Source organism: Rhea pennata, chromosome 8, assembly GCF_028389875.1.
Source record: "Rhea pennata isolate bPtePen1 chromosome 8, bPtePen1.pri, whole genome shotgun sequence".
Taxonomy (NCBI): Eukaryota; Metazoa; Chordata; class Aves; order Rheiformes; family Rheidae; genus Rhea; species Rhea pennata.
In genome coordinates, this window is record NC_084670.1 from 12681950 (window position 1) to 12698250 (window position 16301).

The 16301-nt window shown below is 50.1% G+C and overlaps 1 protein-coding gene across 7 annotated transcripts in view; it reads right to left on the reverse strand.

Moving 5' to 3' along the window:
• PTPRF (protein tyrosine phosphatase receptor type F) overlaps positions 1-16301 on the reverse strand; it is a 386501-nt gene that overhangs the window by 62863 nt on the left and 307337 nt on the right. For all 7 annotated transcript variants that reach the window (XM_062581931.1, XM_062581932.1, XM_062581929.1 and 4 more), the window contains 6 exons: positions 13339-13608; positions 10101-10682; positions 9397-9530; positions 8417-8561; positions 3416-3721; positions 296-489 (listed from right to left, as the gene is read on the reverse strand). In XM_062581931.1, the coding sequence (XP_062437915.1) occupies positions 296-489; positions 3416-3721; positions 8417-8561; positions 9397-9530; positions 10101-10682; positions 13339-13608 (1631 nt within the window). The remainder of the gene's footprint in view (positions 1-295; positions 490-3415; positions 3722-8416; positions 8562-9396; positions 9531-10100; positions 10683-13338; positions 13609-16301) is intronic.

The window sequence follows — 16301 nt, forward strand, 5'->3', positions numbered from 1 at the left end:
AGGGATGGGACAGGAGGGGAGGAGTACACCTGGGAGAAGGGATAAGAGAGGAACGTCATCCAACATATCACCTTTCCTATGGCAATCCTTCCCTGATTAAACTTTCTGCTAGTTTGTAAACCACAGTGGTGTTTGGGGATAAACAGTCCCCCTTCCTCAGGCAGGGCCTTGGCTGTATCCCACATTACTCCAAGCCCCGGTAGAGCTGCAAGGGGCAGAAGAGAAATACTTGGACCAGTCAGCCCAGCGCTCAGTGGAGAGGCAACCCGCCAAGGCCATGGTCCCCCCACTGTACCTGCGCTTCTGACAGCATGACGTCCTTGATCACGGGCTGCCCTCTAGGCTCGTTGTTCTCCAGCTTCACGTACGTGACTTGGTATCCTCGGATCTGCCCATGCTGCTTGTTGGAGATGGGCAGCTTCCAGCTGACCCGGATGGCAGTCGAATTCACAGACTCTACCTCCACCTTTCGTGGTGGGGCACTGGGCACTGTAACACACACAGGACAGACACTTAACAGCAGGCACTGTGCCACTGCTGCCAGCTATTTCTCACTCCTTTGCTACCTTCCCTCCACCTCATTGCGAGGATGGCGCTGCCAGCCAGCACAAGTTCCCTCTGTCTGTGGGGAAGGTCATATCGCAGTTTCCACTGTGACCATATTCCCCACCCTTCCCCAGCATCCAAGCACTGCTGTTGCTCTCAACGCAAGAGACCAGAGCAGTAATACGTAGGAGCACCCCAGGTAAGAACGGCTGTGCTGGGGCAGACCCCAGGTCCATCTTGCCCTCTCTCTTGCCTCCAGCAATAGGCAGCAGCAGGAAAGCAAGGAGGGGTATAAGAACAGCAATAAGCAGATAATAGGATTACAAGAATATAATATGGTCAGCAGGTATGGTACTCCTCACATGTCCTCTCCCAGCCTCCAGCTGCTTGCAGCTCACTGCACATCACCTCCTGTTAGCTCCCCCTCGCCCACCTACCCTGCTCAGACACAGGCCAGCAACCCCAGGTAGCGCGACGGGGTGCTGAGCCCGCCTCGCAGCAAGCCCTGCGTACCTGCCGCTGGCCGGAGCGCACACGCGCGCTTCCGCTGTGGCGGCAAGAGGTTAATGAGGGGGAAAAGCACCATCCTAAAACAATAACCTGGAGCTCGGAGACAGCAGTCACTGAACGCAGCCAGATAAAGGGGCCTGGGGACTGCGACAGCTCTGGGGACTGTATTTCATGCACGGCTAGCTGAATGCTTTTTGATAATAAAATGAAAAATTACACTGCCCTGAAAATATCAATTTTCCTGCAAGGTGAGGCCCTTTTAAAAATGTATTTATACCCTATTTACCATTTGGAAAAATTACATCCTTATTACTTTTTGCTCTTGCCTTGACTGTGACAAAAATGTCAATGCTAAAAAATTAGGCTCTCCATTGCTCCTGGAAAGTGCTCCCTGCAGAGGATACTGCTGCCATGTGGGTGCTAAGTACCTGAGTGAAGGACCTGGGCTCCATTATAGCACCCTTCGTGTGGGTCTCCCTGTCACTCGCTACTGCTGGGAAAAATCCAGGGGTCTAGAAGCCCTGTGTGCCCCAATTCTCAACATAGCAAGAAATAATCAGGATTAGGTAATTAGGGATGGATAGCTGACATGCAGACATAATGAATACTGCTATTTCAACCAACTAGATGGGAAGAAACAGCTACCCAGCAGGTAAGCACAGTTTTTAAGCCGCAGGGCAATTCATTATTTTTCCCAGATGTCCTTCTTAATTGTAGATAATTAAATAAAACGGAGAAAGGAGGAACAGAGCATTTTAGCACTGTGAGGCCAGCTCAATGTATAAGAACGGAGTGGGCTGCGCTTGAATGGTTACCACCTTCTGGCTGGAGCAGCCTTTGCTGTAATCCAATTCACTTAGTACAGTGACCTTGGACAAGTCATAGTGCTTTCCTGCCCTAGCAAAGCACCTGCCCACATACGCTAATGGGAGCCCAAGCAAAAAGCACACTCCTCCCCGAGAACCAGAGAGATCCTCCTGTCAAGCTCTGCTGGCAAGAGGCTGTGAGAGTCCTCGGCAGGGCCCAATGCAGGGAGGTTGCAGGGACATTAAAAGACGTGAATGTGAGCATCCCTGATCACAGTGTTTCCAGAATCACTATGCTCCTGAGACAGGGGAAATTATCTCGTTATGGAGGGTATGTGCTGCATCTGAGACCCAAGAGGGAAAGTTCAATTTGTTTTCAGATCACAGTTCAGCATTTCTTATTCTTTCCTCATGGATATCTACCAGGAATCAGCATCTTGGAGGGATATGAAATAATTTCTGACAGCTGAGCTGGAACGTCCAACTGTGGTGCCCTAAAACTAATCGAGAGAGCTTGTTGCGACATTTCTAGGGTAGCAGCTTCCCCTGGGCTATAACTTTGCTGAACAAGAACTGAAGCAAACAATACAGGCAGCAGGACATGCACAGATGTGTTCACAAGGCCAGGAACGCAGTCAGTGAGCATTCTCAGACACCACTTCCAGAGCTACGGAGACATGGGGGACAGTGGCAGCCCATTTAGTGAAACTGCAACATGTCTGGTTTCAATTTGCTACGCTGACTGGGCAATGCAGAGATTGTCCTTTCTTTGCCTGGATGCTGCATCTCTTTCTCCTCTCATTAAAATCTGCAGCTTCTGAGGTCAGCATGAAGCCATGGAAGTTCCTACTGTCACCCTGAGCTCTGGCACTTTCAAAGGAGACAGCTTAAGTCATGATGACATAACTGACAGCCCTGCTAATACAAAGCAATTTCTCTTTAAAGCTGTCGTATCCAGTGAAGTGTTCTGTACATGCGATATTCTGACTCTTGAGTGGAAGAACAGATTTATATAAGCTGTGGCTTGCCTGGAAGCCAGGGCGGGAAGCAGCTTTCCTGCGATATCTACAAATTTCAGATGGATTTCATCTCCCCTCTTTAGTTTGCTGGATTTCAGGTCAACAAGTAAACTTTAAGTCTTGATCTTACAATGTGAGAGGAGCTTTTGGCTGGGAGAGTTCCCATCACCTTCAGTAAAAGGGAAACTACCCCCATAAAATACTAGAAAGTCAGAACAGGAAAGCACTGTAACACCTCCTCATGCACATAGGAAACACTACTCAAACCCACAGGACGCCAGTGGGCCCATGCAGGGGGATCTGACCCATTGCCTCCAGCCAAGACATCATATCAGAGTAAGGGCCACCAGAGCAATCCCTCTCATCCTACTTCAGCCACTGACCAAAGCGCTGCCTCAGATAGCTCTTGGTCCTGTTTGAAAAGCACTTCCAGTGCCTATATCCCCAACTCCCTTCCCATTTGCCAGCAACTCTGCTAGGAGAGTCCTGGTTCCCGAAAGGTGGTAACTGCAGGAGCTGTTTGGTGACACCTACCATCCTCATCAGTGCGCACGTGCACGGGGGTGCTCTCCGGTCCTGGCCCCACATCGGTGTGAGCCCTTACCCACACCTTGTACTCGGTCCATTTCTCCAGGTCCTTGATCTCCCAGCTGGAGTGTTCCCGTCCAATGCCATCCACCACATGCTTGGTGCTGTCCTCTCCTTCCACCGCCTGGTATGCAATGGAGTACTGGGTGATGACCCCATTGCGGCTCTGGGCAGGCGGTGGCACCCAACTTACCCTGATGGTAGTGGAGCTGGTGCTTATACACTCGACTTCTTGGGGTGGGGCGGAGGGGGCTGGGAATAAATAAATGAAGGAAGTGGGGAGATGAAGGGAAATGAGTGGAAGGAGAAACCAAAATGCACAGGGAACTTTTACCCAGCCAACTGAGCATAAAACATATGCGTGGCAATGCAGCCAGAAGGTTCCTGGACAACTGTCTGCCTTCTTACAAATCAAAGGCGGCACTAGGGGCAATTTGTATTTGAAAACCTGATGAACAGCATGGAGATACAAATGCTGCTTTGCATCAGAGAACATGTCTTCCCAAAGCAGCCTGAGATGCTTGCTTCACCAAACACAACAAATGGCAGTAGGGAAAGAGAAAGGGAGAGAGGGAAAAAAGAGACTGGTAGGGAGAAAGATGCTTACAGTGAAGATCTGAAACAGACGGAAACCAGAAGAGATGGCAAGATACCAGAAGGTAAGAGTGGCAGAAGGGGAAGCTTGCACACCAGATTGCAAGAAGGCTTGCAAGAGCGTGCTCCTAGACAAGTGGAGGAAACAGCAGAGGGCAGGGTAAGTGAGTCACTAAGGCTGGCTGCAGGGCATCCAGGGAAGGTTTGAAACCGTGACCATCACCTGTGAGCAGCATCTGGCCTTAGGTTAGGGAGGACTGCTAGCAGGACACCAAGGAAAGAGGAGCTACACTCAGATGTTTCTCACGAGGGCAGAAGGAGGGAGGGAGCTCGTCTGATTGGGGAAGACATATAGGAGTTAGGTGCTTCTTTGCGTGCTCACGCAGAAGGCAAGAGCCCTAAGCAAAGAGGGCAGTGCATCACCACTGAAGAAGCACATGTAGTTGCTCTGAGGCTAGGAATTAGGCTGACCAAGTTATAAGCGAGTATGAGGCACCTTGCTTTGCTAAGGCAGGTGAAAGAATTCTGACTTCCATTCCTGACTGCAATCAGAAAATTAAAAATGTGGGAAAAGACACTGGTGCACTTCCCCATGCAGCAGTCCTCAAAGCCATCAGTACACCAGAGCCAGCCTTGCAGGGGACACAGGGAGCAGGACAAGCCTGCTTGCTCACTGCTTGTGTGAAGGTGAACACAGTGTACATCATCCTGGATGGCAGTGGGGAGCTGAGAAAATTAAAGCATGCAACAACCATACTATGCTGAGAAGAGGATGGCAGGGGCAGAAGATCTGAGAAAACTCAGGACGGCAGGACCTCCCAATGCCACCTCCACTTGCTGGGAGCATAGGCAGTCCCAAGCTATAGGTAACTCTTGGAGTCAGTTTCTGCACCCAGGGAGCAGGGGCCATCACTGACTCCTGGGATGGAGAGCCTGGACAGAGGAAAGAAGGAGGGACAGCGTGCAGTAACAGAACTGGAAGAGATGGTGCCAGAGCTTGCTGGCATGGGAGTTGTACTGGAGGAGAAAGAAGCCACAGCACATGTGTGGGAGCAAGCAGTTCCCTATGTGAGGAAGGCAGAGAGAGAGAGCAGTCCTAGCATCTGGTATACCAGAAAGGAAGAGGAGTAGAAAATCCTCACATTCCTTAGGTTAAGCAAGCAGAGAGGAAACAGGGAAGAAAACAGGAAGACAGAGCACCAAAGTGACACAAGAGTGAATTTGGAGAAGGCATATGGTAGATACACTACCAGAGCCTAGTGGTGCCCCTCCAAGGGGACAGGTAAGACATAAAGAGCTAAGGGCTGGCAAGCCTTTCCTTTGCCACTGTCTGCAGAGAGGCCCATCACAGCAGAGGTGTGCTCTGGCTTCTGGCCTCCACAGCATCACTCAAATGCAGCTTTGGCTGGCAGCACAGGCAGATCAAACGTTGGCTGTTGACTGGGTAAGAGTCGCACACACAAGTGTAATACACAAACTGAGATTAACACTTAAAGGAAGCAAAATAAAACTTGGTAACATAAGCAGGATCAACTTAAAACACACAAGGAGTGGAAATGTCCCTCCCGGGGTCAGCAAAGAGCCAGCCAGGTGGCCAGCATGCACTCACACACACAGACGCACCTTTATGCACGCTGTGCAACCTTCTGCTGCCTCCAGGCTGCTCACACTTGTCCCCACTACCAGCCCACAGCAGGCCTGTGCACCCATCCAGCCAGTCTGTTTCTTACACCTGGGAAAAGCTAGCCTCAAGTTCCCATAATATTTCAAGTGAGAACATTTTAGTGCTGTGAACTGATGGGCACAGAGCTTGCACTCCTCTCCTGCATCATAACATTCACCTGACGTGCTGCTGACCCCTGGAAAGCTCTCCCATGCTCCAAGGTCCCTCAGAATAGCAATGTTGTACTTTTTCCAGGGTACCAGCAGCTAGGCAAGTAGCTTGGAAATACAGCATAGGAGGTAGCTGTCTTCTCAGGAGACCGGGTCTAGTTGTTCTGCTGGAAGCACACAATGGAACTACCCAGCAAGGAGCTCTGCACCCTTCCTGGGCAGGCATCCCTAGCCCTTCTACATCTGGAGCAGGGAACTGGGATGCCAAGAGGAAAATCCAGTCAGCAGCAATACAGAAGCCACTCTCCAGGCCATCAGTGACTCCTTAATAATGATATGCCTTCTGCCTTACCCATGACTGGCTTGTCAGGGCGGGGAAAGAGCCTGAAGCCACGCTCTTTGGAAAGCACGAGTCTTCTCCTGCTGTTTGTGCCCCACCTGGACGTGTCATCCTCCAAGACCAGAAGCCTTTTTCAGGGCAAATGGATGGAACACCACAGGAGAGAGGCCAATTTGAAGCAAGGAGCAGCAATCTTTCTAGATTAATAAATTTTAAGGCCAGAGGGGACCAATCCAACCACCTAATGTGAAGTGAAGCTTAGGGCAGACCAATTAATTTCATCTCCTAAGTCTGCATTGCGCATACATCTTCGACTGAGCTAAAGCAGAGCTTTCCAGAAGGCTCGATCAACTTTGAGACTCCTAGTAACCAAGAATCCCTCTATCCTGGGACTATTCAGCCAGACATATTACCTTGCTGAATGGCCTGCTGGTAATTGCCAAGCATTTTTCTTCCAAAATAGTGTGCTATGAGAAATCTTCTCCTCGTGCAGGAGGCTTGTAAGTTATGACCCACTCACTTTTTGGATAAATCAAAGAACTCTTACGTCTGTAACTATGAGGAGGGTCAAATCAAGTTAATCCTGTGGCCTTTGGCTGAACCTCTTCCAACCTGTCCATATCCCTCTTACTGAGCAGATAGCAGAATCAGTCAGCTACTGCTCTACTCGACAGTGAAGCAACTGTCTGAAAACAGACCAGTACGAATGACCCCATGAGAAGACAACATGTAGAGCAGTCAGAGAAGATGCCTGCTTTGAGGTGTCCACAACACTAAGGTTTCTTTTCCTTGGACTGTCGTGAGACTCTCCAGGACTCCTTTATGTATGAAGCTGTCTCTGATTAAGCATGTTCTGAGCTAAGAGCCACTATTGATGGAGTTAATATAAGTGGCAGGATAATTGCTTCAACCTTTGCCTATCAATACAAAAACTATCTGAAGCAAGTATACAAATCCCCATACACAGAATTCGTTCTCAGTGTGCAAATATTTGTAACTGCTTGGTCTGAACTGCTTTCCATTTTCATACCTGTCTATTGCGCAGCACCATTACTCATTTAACTGGGTGGAGGAATGCTTGTGACTGATATGTTAATGGAGTGAGTTTTCTTGAAAGAGGAGGTCACTCCAACCCTGAGCAGAGCTGCTCTTCCCTGTCTGATCTCCCTTTCTAATAGCCGTCTCAGGCTCACCGCTGCTGTGCAGGCAGGCGCCCTCCCTGCAGGGAAGGCTGGCTGCCTTTGCCAACTGCTCACCCCGCATGGCTACTAAATCCCAGACAGACGGTGCAAACGGAAATGTCTTTTCCCCCCCTTTTAATGCTCTTTGCATAATGACAAGCCCAAAAATCGTTAGCGAAAACGAGCTTATCGCAGGGCCCTTTGATAGCCCTAATCTGCTTATGCGCAGCACTTTGAGCTGCCAATCAGAGCAATGAGAACTCCTGCTCTGTGATCACATGGGGCAGAGAGAGGATGAAAGTGATATTGCCTGGGTCACCTCATTATCTAGCCTCTCTATTAACTCTGCTGCGGCTTGTTCTGGTTTCCCCCAATGCTGCAGTCCCAGAAGCAGCAGCCTTCACTTGCTCACACAACCCAGGCACACAGTCACTTTGCCAAACTCACTCCTCCAGCTGCCTGACAGCCACAGGCACATCTGGCCTCAAAGGACACCTCACCTTGCAATCAAGTGTATGCACCAGGGAAGGACTCCTACAGAAGCAAGACAGCTGGAATGGGGAGTGAAGGGGTAAAAATCCAATGGTTTGTAGACAGGCACATCTAGAGCCAGCCAAAAGCCCATATGCTGCCTGTCCGAACAGCTTGCCTGCACAGGAGTAAATTCATAGAGATGCACAAGCCCACTCAGATCAATCTCTCCAAAGCAATTTCTCAGTTTGCTTCACTCCTCCATCAGTTTTTATGAATCTATCCTTAGGGAAGGACAGCATGATCAAAGGGACACAAAGAAAGAACTTACCACTTGGGTGAACCCCCTCTGCCACAGAGCCCTGATCCAAAACCCCAGCTGAATTTCCCCCTTTTCCTTTCAGCTAAATGAAAGCCAGCATCTCTGCACAGAGATAAGGACATAGGCACCAAGCTGCTCCATGTCCAGGTGACGAAACTGGACTGTTTCTGCTTTGTCCTCAGTAGTGCAGGGTGTCAGACACTTACTGGATTGGGCAGTTCTGGCTTCGATCATGGGGGTGTAGACTCCTACCCCCAGCTCAGAGCGGGCTCCCAAACGGAACTTGTACAGTGTGTCTGGTTTGAGACCTTCCACAGCATATGAGGAGGTTGGGTCAAACTCCACCTTTTGCTGGCAAAAGCACGGAAACACAGGTTATTTGGTGTAGTTAGAAAAGAGATAAAAGCTGGTCCTTAAACCCAAGGAAGAGGCAGCCCCATCAACCAGTCTAGCCCCAGCAGTCAGGATCTCTAACGTATCTGAACAGTGTTGGCAAAAGGCCTGTTTGGTGCCATCTCCCAGGAGGGTACTTGTCTCTGGCAGCTCTCATGCCAGTATAAACATAGGAGGAGGACAGGACAACGGAGCACCTGCCCTATGAAGAATGGCTGGGAGAGCTGGGCCTCTTCAGCCCAGGGAAGAGAAGACTGAGGGGGGATCTTATCAATGTCTACGAGTACCTGAAGGGAGCGTGTCAAGGGGACGAGGACAAACTCTTTTCAGTTGTCCCATGCTACAGGACAAGAGGCAATGGACAGAAACTGAACCACAGGAAGTTCCACCCGAATGTGAGGGTGAATTTCTTCACCATGAGTGTGACGGAGCACTGGCACAGGTTGCCCAGGGAGGTGGTGGAGTCTCCTTCTCTGGAGATCTTCAGGGCCTGCCTGGATGCAACCCTGTCTAACATGCTCTAGGTGACTCTGCTGAGCAGGGAGGTTGGACTAGATGATCTCCAGAGGTCCCTTCCAACCTTGTTGATTCTATGATTCTATGAATGGGACTGTGAGACTACCAGACAGAGACTACCACATGCTTATTGCACGCCCATTGGACAGAATCATTATCTGGAGAAGAAACAGCCCCTTTGCACCTCAAGGTTATTCCAGCAAAGAGACCCTTCCCAAGCTGCTAAACGGTGACGTCCGGCCCTGTCTGTTGCCTGAAGCAGAGGCAGGCTCCTCACCTGAACACCATCCTCTCCTTCCCAGTACAGCAGCTCATATTTGGTAATGCGTTCCTGAGAGGCTGGCAGCCACGTCAGCAGGATCCGGGTATCAGACTCTGCCTCTGCCTGGAAGTCAGCTGGCTGGGCAGGAACTGGGGACCAAACATACAGTTAGAGCCAGGAGGCAGATGCTGAGAAAGGAGTCACACTGCTTTGCAGAGTCTATTTTTTACATTGAAAGAATCCTCTTTAATGCCTTCTGGACCCTCCTCTCTTCCCTCTCCCCAGCACTCTGCTCTTTGAACATTCTGGGCAACGAGCATGCACTTGTGGAGCCCAGGCTGGGGACTATGGGCCTCGTGCTCATCTGCAGCCCCTGACTCTGCAACCCAGCTTCCTACACGCACAGGTATACTCAGCCCTCCCTAGAAGGGCTTAGCACAGTTGCACAGGTGTTAACACTCACATCCAGGTCTTTGCGTCACATTTTTAGCCATCATATCTCAGACAAAACAGTGGACTACATTATTTCTATGGAGATTCATACCAACTCCCAAGGACAAGTTGACATCTTTAATCTAATGTCTGTAGTGCTAGGATGTCACTGTAACATGCAACAACTTGGGCAACAAGTGCAGTTGTGATGCCAGGTGCTGATCAGACACACCAGTTGCCCACCACCAGCGTGGGCACAGAGCCATGGCACTGTACTCTATACATACCCCCTTGCTGTGTTTTGACCTGGATGATGTCCGAGGGGGGCCCGTCGCCCACTGAAGTGAAGGCCAGAACACGGATGCTGTAAGTGGTCCCTGTGATGAGGCTCCCCACAGTGGTGAGGTGGCTGTCGTCAGTGTTGTGTTTCTGCCACATGCTCACGGGTAGATGTGGGTCGGTTGTATAATAAACGCGGTACCCTCGGATCTGTCCATTTGGCTCCTCTGGCTGCTCCCACTGAACTAGCATGGTGCTGGCACTCAGCATCCGTGCCTGGACTTTGAGAGGTGGACTTGAAGGAGCTTGCTCTCCTGTCCGGGCCTCAACCAGCTCGCTGGGAGGACCCCTGCCAATGTTATTGACTGCAATGACCCGGAACTCGTACTCCGAGAAGGGGCTGAGCCCACCTATACTATAGCGGGTTGTTGCCACACCATCCACCTCCTGGAACTGGCCCTCCAAGGATTTGGGCTTGTACTGGATGACGTAATATGAAATGGGGTCAGAGTTGCCCGAATCCCAGGTGAGGGTCACGCTGGTAGCTGTCGTTTCAGTCACTAATGGCTCTGTTGGAGGTTTTGGCAGCGCTGCAATTGGAAGGCAGAAAGGTGTGATTTAAATAATTCAGTCAGCTCAAACCCTGCAATGTGCACGGGGATAAAAATGGAGCTGCCACCTCCCATTAACATTTTTCTTTAAAAGGCAGAAATCATTTCATACTCTAGAACATGCATTTTTATATTACCATATATTGCTTGAAGTGGTTCTTAATGGAAGGATAAACAGAGCAATCATGTTATTAGACGTGCTTGACGCACTTACCAGCAGCAGGCTAAATAAAGGTAATTCAACAGGGATGCAGGAATGTTTCTGTCATGGGGGTTCAGCTGGCAGTGGGAAGGTGCTTGCTGGGCTGGGCTGGCCCCAGAAGCCAGGTTCACAGCTGATTCACAAGAGGACAAAGTAAAGCAATCAGAGCACTACATATAACCGGGAGCAACGCTCCCGCTTCCACAGGGACAGCATCTGAGGCCATAGGGAACTCAGGGGCAGTGCTGTTAGATGGGTTGATGGGGGGAATGCCTTGTAAGTAGTAAAGTACATGCAGGAGGGATGCAGACAGAGAAATTACCAACTTCACAGCCACTATTTCACTGGGTGGTGTGTCAAACTGTAACCAGACAATAAATTGTTACAAGAACTCTGTGACACTGACATCTCTGAAGTGTTAATGAGAATGCAGTTATTGCAAGCAAACATTTCCAGATTTGCCATTTTACCAGAACAAAGAGAGTGCATGTGAGAAAGATTTGCAGAGTACACAAGTACTTTAAGATAGTACGCGAATTAAAGTCTACAGTAAGTTTAAACCTCCAACGAACCACTCCAGATAAAGTCATTAGTGATCCGCACTCAGTTGTGCTTGAAGAGGGAATAGGAAAAACGCCTCAGCCCAAATCAAGATTTCCAAGTACTTCATTCTCTGGCAAAGCCATCACGTTTCCAGCTTCCACATGGTACAGCTAAGGAGGGCAGGCTTGGTAGCACAGCAGCACGCCTGTCCCGAGCACTGGGGAATGACGCCTTTTCCAAGGCTATTGCAACATGGATACTGACAAGATCAGCGAGGGTTGAGGTGGCACGAGAGGCAGGGACATGCTATCCCACAACCACCCAGCCACCCATGGAGGAGACTGAGGACAAAAGCATCCCTCCTTGTATCACAGCCCGAAGAAACACACTTCCCAGAGCATCCAAGAAATCGGCAGCCTCCCTCAGGCTTACGCAGACGGATGACACTCATCCACCCTTTCCTCTGTATAAGTCAAAAGCTTGACTCTTGCCAGCTCCTGGGTGTGCAAGCCTGCCTGCAAGCAAGAGGCAGACCCACTGTCTTGAAGGAACTTAGCGCAACCAACTCTGCATCATCTTGCTTCTCCTGTCTGCCCTGCAAATAACTTACTCTATAGAAAGCAGAAGGAGAAGCAACACTGGTAAAGGAGCTTGGGACAGTGATAGCAAGATGTCCAGAGTAAAGGTGCAGAAAGATGAGGAACAGAAAGGAGGAAGATGGCAAGGGGCTAAAGCACCTGCGCAGAGGCTCCAGGTCCTTGGACCTCACACACTTAGGGTAGCAGCAGGCACCATACCAGCAGGGTAGGGAGAAAGGACGAGTCGCCCCAGTACAAAGAGGTAAATATTGAGACCCATTAGGGCAGTGGGGCAGCCTCTACCTCCTCCCAACCTCCTCCCCATCCTTCTGTACCCTCTCAGATACTCATTGCAATCAAAGTACAGGCAACCCCCTTTCTCTTTAAGGAAACAAGGGCTGGGAAAGACCACGAGGGGTAGGTGCTGTGAGGAAAGCAAGCACGGCATGGCTGAGGTTAAAGGATCCTCTGATTAGCCCCGGGGAAAAAAGAATTTGCTGTTAATTTCCAGGTCAAAGAGGGCTAAGTTTCAACACTCTGGTATTGTTCAGGTAGGGACTCAGTGCTAAAGGTGGTCATAAGGCAAGAAGGGACTTGTGAGAACAGAGAGACACAAAAGATGATGTCTACGGAAGTCTGAGCTACGAATCAACTGTGAGGGGAGGAGGAAGGGGATAGTACAGACCTGCCTGGCCACAGATGGGTAGTGCAGGACATGTACTCCAGCACTGAGGCAGACTGTTATGTCCCCAGTGGCCCATGGAGAGCAATCAGCAGTAATGTAAAGCCCCCTTTGGGGCAAAGCTATCCGAGAAACGGGAGCAGGAAGCATATCTTAAGGGCATCAACAAGAGAGAGACAGAAAGAGTCAGAGCAGGAAGTGAAAAAAAAATGTCAGAGGAATATATCACAATTCTGAGAGTGTAAATAGCTCTCTTCTGAAGGGGGCAGAGTGACCATGCTGGAGAGCCCCCGTGGACACAGTTCATGTGGCTGGGATTAACCTCCTTGTCCAGCACCCATCTGCCAGATGAGCATGGACCCAGTGAGTTCCCTCATGGCGTAGCCAGGAGCCAGTACGTAAGCCTGTGTCCTGCCATGCCACATGTAGGGAGAGGGGAAAGGGCCTGCAGAGCAAGTACTGTAATGTGAGTAGGAAAAAACAAAGTTGTGGGTTTGTGAACTTTGTTCACAAGGTGGAAAGTCATGGGAGACTCTGCAATTTGCTGGCTGTACCCAGAAACACTCTGGCAAAGGGCTGCATCTCTGAAACCCAATTAAGGAGCACTCCAAGGAACAAGCAACCCCTTACCTTTGACAGTGATCTGGGCTGTGGCTTCAATCATGCCAAGGGAAGAGATGGCCACACAGGTGTAGTTGGCAGACTGCACGATGTTATTCAGCTCCAGGACATTCCTGCCGACGGGCATCTCATCTTCTTTGGTCAGCTCCTCCACACCAGCCATCCACTTCACGTAGGGCATTGGAGCACCTACTGCCACACATGTGAGGTTCACACTCCCCCCAGGCATCACCTCGTGGTTGCTCGGAGGGATAGAGAATCGAGGTGCAACACGCCGCACTGAAACAAGGAGGAGACAGCTAGTAGGGCCACAGAAATGGCAGCTGCATTGCGGGGATGCATGAGGGAGGTTCAACAGTTTTGCCTGTCTATCCTTTGGGACAGATAAAATGAAGTGCAAAAGCTGTTCACTGCTTTGCCAAATTGCACGCACTTTCCTCCCCTTTCTTAGCCACTGGCATCTTATTAGAAGAACTCATTAAGAGATGGCTCAATCCATTTCCTCCAAACACAGGCTTTTTAAATCATATTACTAACATGAAACATTCCCCCATTTAAATTACATCTCTCTAATTAGAGAGCATGCACAAACGCCAGTCGCATGCTCTCTGTGCAGGGCCACTGAAGCTCTGCAAAATGGAATTACCTGCTCCATTTACTGGCTCTAGGGCAAAGCAAACTCTCCCCTAAATCTTCCAATGTTGGGACAGGGGCAACAGGAGAGTTTCTTTCTGAATTAGCACATGTGCAGCGAAACAAAACATAATTCCTTTCAAGATGTAACTCAGATTCTATGTTGGAAGATGTAACTCAGATTCTATGTTGGCTCAGAAAAAATAGTCACTAGAGCCACATGACATTGTCAGAGCCTAAACAGATCACCTTGCTGGGCAGGAGAGAACTAATCCTGACAGATGCAAGATCATATCCATTTTGACAGAAGAGAGCTGGGCTGGCAGCACCCTCCCCACCTTTGTGGCAGCACTTCGGGAGACGTATTCCTTTTTATTTCATTGCACAGCTTCTCTTCATATCAATCCCTTGCTGGGTATTTCATTCAGGACTTATTTGTAAGCAACTCTCAGCTACAATAAAGCTCTAAAGCTGCCTGCCATATGCATTCCCGTCAGGAAAATGACACTGAGAAATGAGGCCCCTTCTTCAGGGTTAGTGTTATGGGCCTATTTAAGCAAGGGTAAAGAAACAACTGTGCTCAGTAAATCTTCGTCTCCTCTGGGCAAGCTCATTTTAGTCTGTAGTTAAAAAGGGAAACTGCAGGCAACCTGTTCTCCTCTAGCTTCCTCCACCAGGGAGGCCACCCCAGCACACTGGCCAGGCTCACAACTGCCTGACTCCCCGGGAGCCTTCGCCTGCCAACCACGCTCCTGCGCCGGTGCAATCGAGGCTGGCACAGCCGCTGCGCCCAGGGGAAGTGGCGACCAGGTAGGAGTCCAAGTGGCACCAGGCCACGGCATGCCGCAGGCACGAGCGGCAGCAAGGACACGGGGGCCCCCGGGGGCACGGTGCTCCGGGCCTGGCCGCCGCCGGCCGGCGAGCCGTGGCACCGCAGCTCCCCGTGACAAGCTGGCTCTCCCCAAATCCAATTGCACTAGCGCTCTCCCTGATGATTCATCCCCAAACCAAGAGACTTGCAGAACACGGAAGCCCCCACGCTAGCAAGTACAACAGAGCAAAGACTTCGTGATAAATTAGACAACACTGTCAACACTGTGTGTGTACTACACATCGTCTTGGTGACAAAACAGAGCTCATTAGCTCCTTACCAGCTGAAGGATGGATAACTTGCCTTTTTTTTTTTAAATGTCTAAATCCAAAGTCTTGCTGGTTGTTTCTTTTAATCAATTATTAAATCTCAAGTCAATAGCTTCATGAGTGATTGCCAGTGAGTCATTACCTGACTGATGGGGCAGCACTCCCCAAACAAGACAGAACTGAAAGTGTACTCAAGCTCTATGCAATCATGAGAATACAGTGTTAACCCAATGGACATGGCAATGGTTTAACATGATGGTGTGTATTTCCAACCAAAGCATCCCAGCACCATTCGTTAAGAGTCAGGTTTTGTTTTCCAATGAACATGGCGTTGAGTTATTTCAGGTAGAAGCTGTTCAAATTCCATTCCCATCCAAGGACCAAAACCACCCACCCACACTGTAGTAAAGCAAAATAAAATAAAAAAGCAAACTTTGAGAAAAAAAGCCATAGATATGCACAGAACACGCACTCACATGCACCAGGCAAACAGGCTGGCAGGCACAGGAGACCACTACGGAGTCACAGAGAGCAAGGAGCAAGTTAGGGCAGGACGAGGACAGGGAAGATGCACAGAAACTCAAGTACGGAGACACTGGCAGACAAGACTTGTGCACAAGAGTCCATGCAGGAAGGGCAGAGCCCAGCATGCAAGACCAGCTTTGGAGATCCAGTCCTGTGAGAGTGGGGCAGAAGAGCCTGCCGTGGGCACCACTGCGACCCTGAGCACACCGGCTGAGACACACTCCCCCCCGAAGGGCTGGAGCGCAGCGGGCGCCTCCGGGGTATGGCCCCGCAGTGGCCGAACGCGGATGCCACGTGCGGGGTTTGGCTCTCAAACATGGGAGGTTAGGGCAACACCTGCAGTGACGGATCTGGCCAGGGTGACAACCTGGCAGGACAGTGTGCAAAGGCCGAGGCGGGCTCTAAACCAACCCCATCCTCGTTTGGGGATAATTGGCAGCTTCTCCTCTGGTCAGTGCAGAGGGAGAAAGGGAGCTGCTGTCAGTTAGCATTAGCAGGAGCTGGCAGACCTCTTCCAGCAGATTGCAGAGCACTGTCAACATGTTCCTCAGGCTCAAGCCAGCACTTTGCACCTCTTGCTTTTCTACCGTGTAAGACTGGTAATAATTTAAACCAGCCTAACTCCTCAAAGAGCAGCATTCTTCAGAATTTCCGTCCAATTTACAAGTCAAATC